Source organism: Salmo salar, chromosome 10 (genome assembly GCF_965601325.2).
Source record: "Salmo salar chromosome 10, fSalSal1, whole genome shotgun sequence".
In the NCBI taxonomy this organism is placed as follows: domain Eukaryota; kingdom Metazoa; phylum Chordata; class Actinopteri; order Salmoniformes; family Salmonidae; genus Salmo; species Salmo salar.
Genome location: NC_138300.1, coordinates 114932853 through 114935267, shown reverse-complemented (window position 1 = coordinate 114935267; position 2415 = coordinate 114932853). Strand labels below are relative to the sequence as shown.

The following is a 2415-nucleotide window of genomic DNA, read 5'->3' as shown; positions in this document are numbered from 1 at the left end:
TGTGTGCTAGGCTATTCTATTGTATGTGGTTGAAGGAATGATACCTGGTATTCCTTAGCATAGCGTTTCCCAAACTCGGTTCAAAATGTGCACCGCATGACCGAGTTGGGGAAACGTTGCCTTAGGAGTTCCATACTGTTTTTCCATAACCTCTCCTCCAGTTCCCCCAGTTTCACTTATTGGATTTATTCAATAAGTGAAACTGGATTTATTCCACAGCTGACAAATGGTCAACTAATCACTAGCCCTTAATTCATTGAAAATGATGTGATAGCAGTGGAATACATCAGCTAAGTGGAATGGCTGGGAGTAATCGAGGAGAGGCTAGGGAAACTGCATTCACCTACTCTGAAGTACTCACTGAATTTATCTTAACGGCTTCTCTCTCTCACTGTATTTGTCTGTCTCTCTGTCTGTCTGTGTGGCGCACTCTCGTTCTCTCTCTCTCAGAAGACTATCTCAATGGCGATGTTGACCATTCTTCTGCTTCTCAGCGCTGCCATTGTTCTGGGCGAGGCCTTTGATCTACGTGCCGCAATTAAGAGGGAATCCATTTTACACTTTACATTATGAATTCATTAATGTGTGTGTGTGTGTGTGTGTGTGTGTGTGTGTGTGTGTGTGTGTGTGTGTGTGTGTGTGTGTGTGTGTGTGTGACTGACTAATCTACAAGTAATATTGAATAGTTATTTATTATGCAAGGTGATATGTAGATCAGTCAGTATCCTCTCACCTTTAAAGTCAACTGCAATTTGGAACGAGCACTGTGTCTCCTCCTTACAGAGGCTGGGGTGGTGGAGGAACAGCAGGATGCAGAAGCAGCAGAGAGTGATCGTCCATGTCCCGGAGGTTGGACCAAATACAAATCACGTTGCTTTATGTTTGTCAACAATGCAATGTCATGGCCCCAAGCTGAGGTATATCATGCTTACCCACTTCTACTTAAAGTAGAAGTTCAATTGAAATCAACTCGCTTATTTGTTTTGAGGTTATTGTGAGTCCAGAAGACAAATTCTCACAGACTGGCCTACTGACTAATACTTACATTATGAAATGTCTTTGTCCCTGTCCGCCGCATTCTCTAGAACCACTGTCTGTCCCTTCAAGCAAACCTGGCGTCTATAAAAAACTATGGGGAGAACTATAATTTACAGCAATTGGTGTTGAGAAACACCGGCCAAAATCAACCTACCTGGATTGGAGGATGTAATGCTGTTGAGGTAGAGTATACTCACAGATGAATAGGATCATCAATATCTCAAGGGACACTTGTGAAGTCAGATCTAGGTTTGAAAGATCTGATAGATGTACTCCCCCAAAAAATGCCCAGTACCAGTGCCAGTCTACACGTTTTAAAGTTGTTTTTGTGTTGGTAGCTTTTGCGGTTTGGCATTAAAGGTGGTGCAGGAAAGAAAATAAGTATGTTTCAGCAAGCATACCTACTAACAATAATACCAATAATAATCATAAAAAAATTTATAATGATAATATGGTATTTCTTTGAAACTGAGACCTTAATTCTTCCCCACAGAACAAACTATGGTTCTGGAGTGACGGCTCCAAATTTGATTACCAGAGCTGGGGGCAAGGAGAGCCCAATAATTATGGTGGCAATGAGCACTGTCTTCAGATGAACGCGGGAGGTACAGTTAGCCCACTATCATTCACTGATCCATTCATCAAATGTAACTTTTAAATTGTACATTTAACAAAGAAATCTGGCACACACACAGACAATGATATTGTTGTGTCTATATCTGAGTTGATTTAAGAGTTCATTTCTGTTCCGTGTTTCCTCTGAAGGTGACAAAACGTGGAACGATTTAAACTGTGAAGTGAAATTGCCCATGGTGTGCGCACTGAGAACCTGTTAAATCCAGCAAAACATCAACTCAACTGAAAAATACATGTTTTTCCAGTGTCAGCATCCTAACTGAACACACAAGTCAAATACTTTTAAAATTATTTGTTTCTGTAAAATTAACATTTTAGTTACTTGTTGTGCATAAATGTTGAGTAATGATTCTGTTGTTTGTTGTCAATAAAACTGCTGTACACATTATTTTAATTATTAAACATGAATGATACTGCCATAATTGTCAAATCCTTTGAAAGGCTTCCAGTCTAGGATCTGAGAGTCTGTTCAATGGTCATTTCAACTTTTGATTCTTGAAGAATATAGTTCATAAATTCTTCTCTTTTAAGACCACAAATTTGTATTACTCCACGAACGTAAACAAACAATGTATGTACCTTTAAAATAAGTTCAAAACTATCAGGTGGATGTCACAGACTGTCAGAGCACTGTCTATGCATTTGAGAGGTGTTATATTTCCCTACCACATCCCCCTCCCTGTATAAAAAGTAGTGGTTCGGCCATTTTGTTTTTTGTCGAATCCCAGAATGTAGCTTTAC

At 39.5% G+C, this 2415-nt stretch overlaps 1 protein-coding gene across 1 annotated transcript; it reads left to right on the top strand.

The window, feature by feature from the left end:
* Window positions 1-331: 331 nt before the first annotated feature.
* LOC106561635 (ladderlectin) lies at window positions 332-2085 on the top strand. Its single transcript, XM_082956633.1, has 5 exons — window positions 332-534; window positions 714-947; window positions 1086-1220; window positions 1532-1643; window positions 1804-2085. The coding sequence occupies exons 1-5, from the start codon at window positions 463-465 to the stop codon at window positions 1872-1874; spliced, it is 624 nt and encodes a 207-aa protein (XP_082812759.1). The 5' UTR covers window positions 332-462; the 3' UTR covers window positions 1875-2085.
* Window positions 2086-2415: the final 330 nt, after the last annotated feature.

Bases quoted from the DNA above. Each gene is read 5' to 3' on its own strand.
- LOC106561635 (XM_082956633.1), top strand. From the start codon at position 463: ATGGCGATGTTGACCATTCTTCTGCTTCTCAGCGCTGCCATTGTTCTG. The intron at 948-1,085 runs GTAGAAGTTCAA...CGCATTCTCTAG, and splicing joins CTTACCCACTTCTACTTAAA to AACCACTGTCTGTCCCTTCA. The intron at 1,221-1,531 runs GTAGAGTATACT...TCTTCCCCACAG, and splicing joins GAGGATGTAATGCTGTTGAG to AACAAACTATGGTTCTGGAG.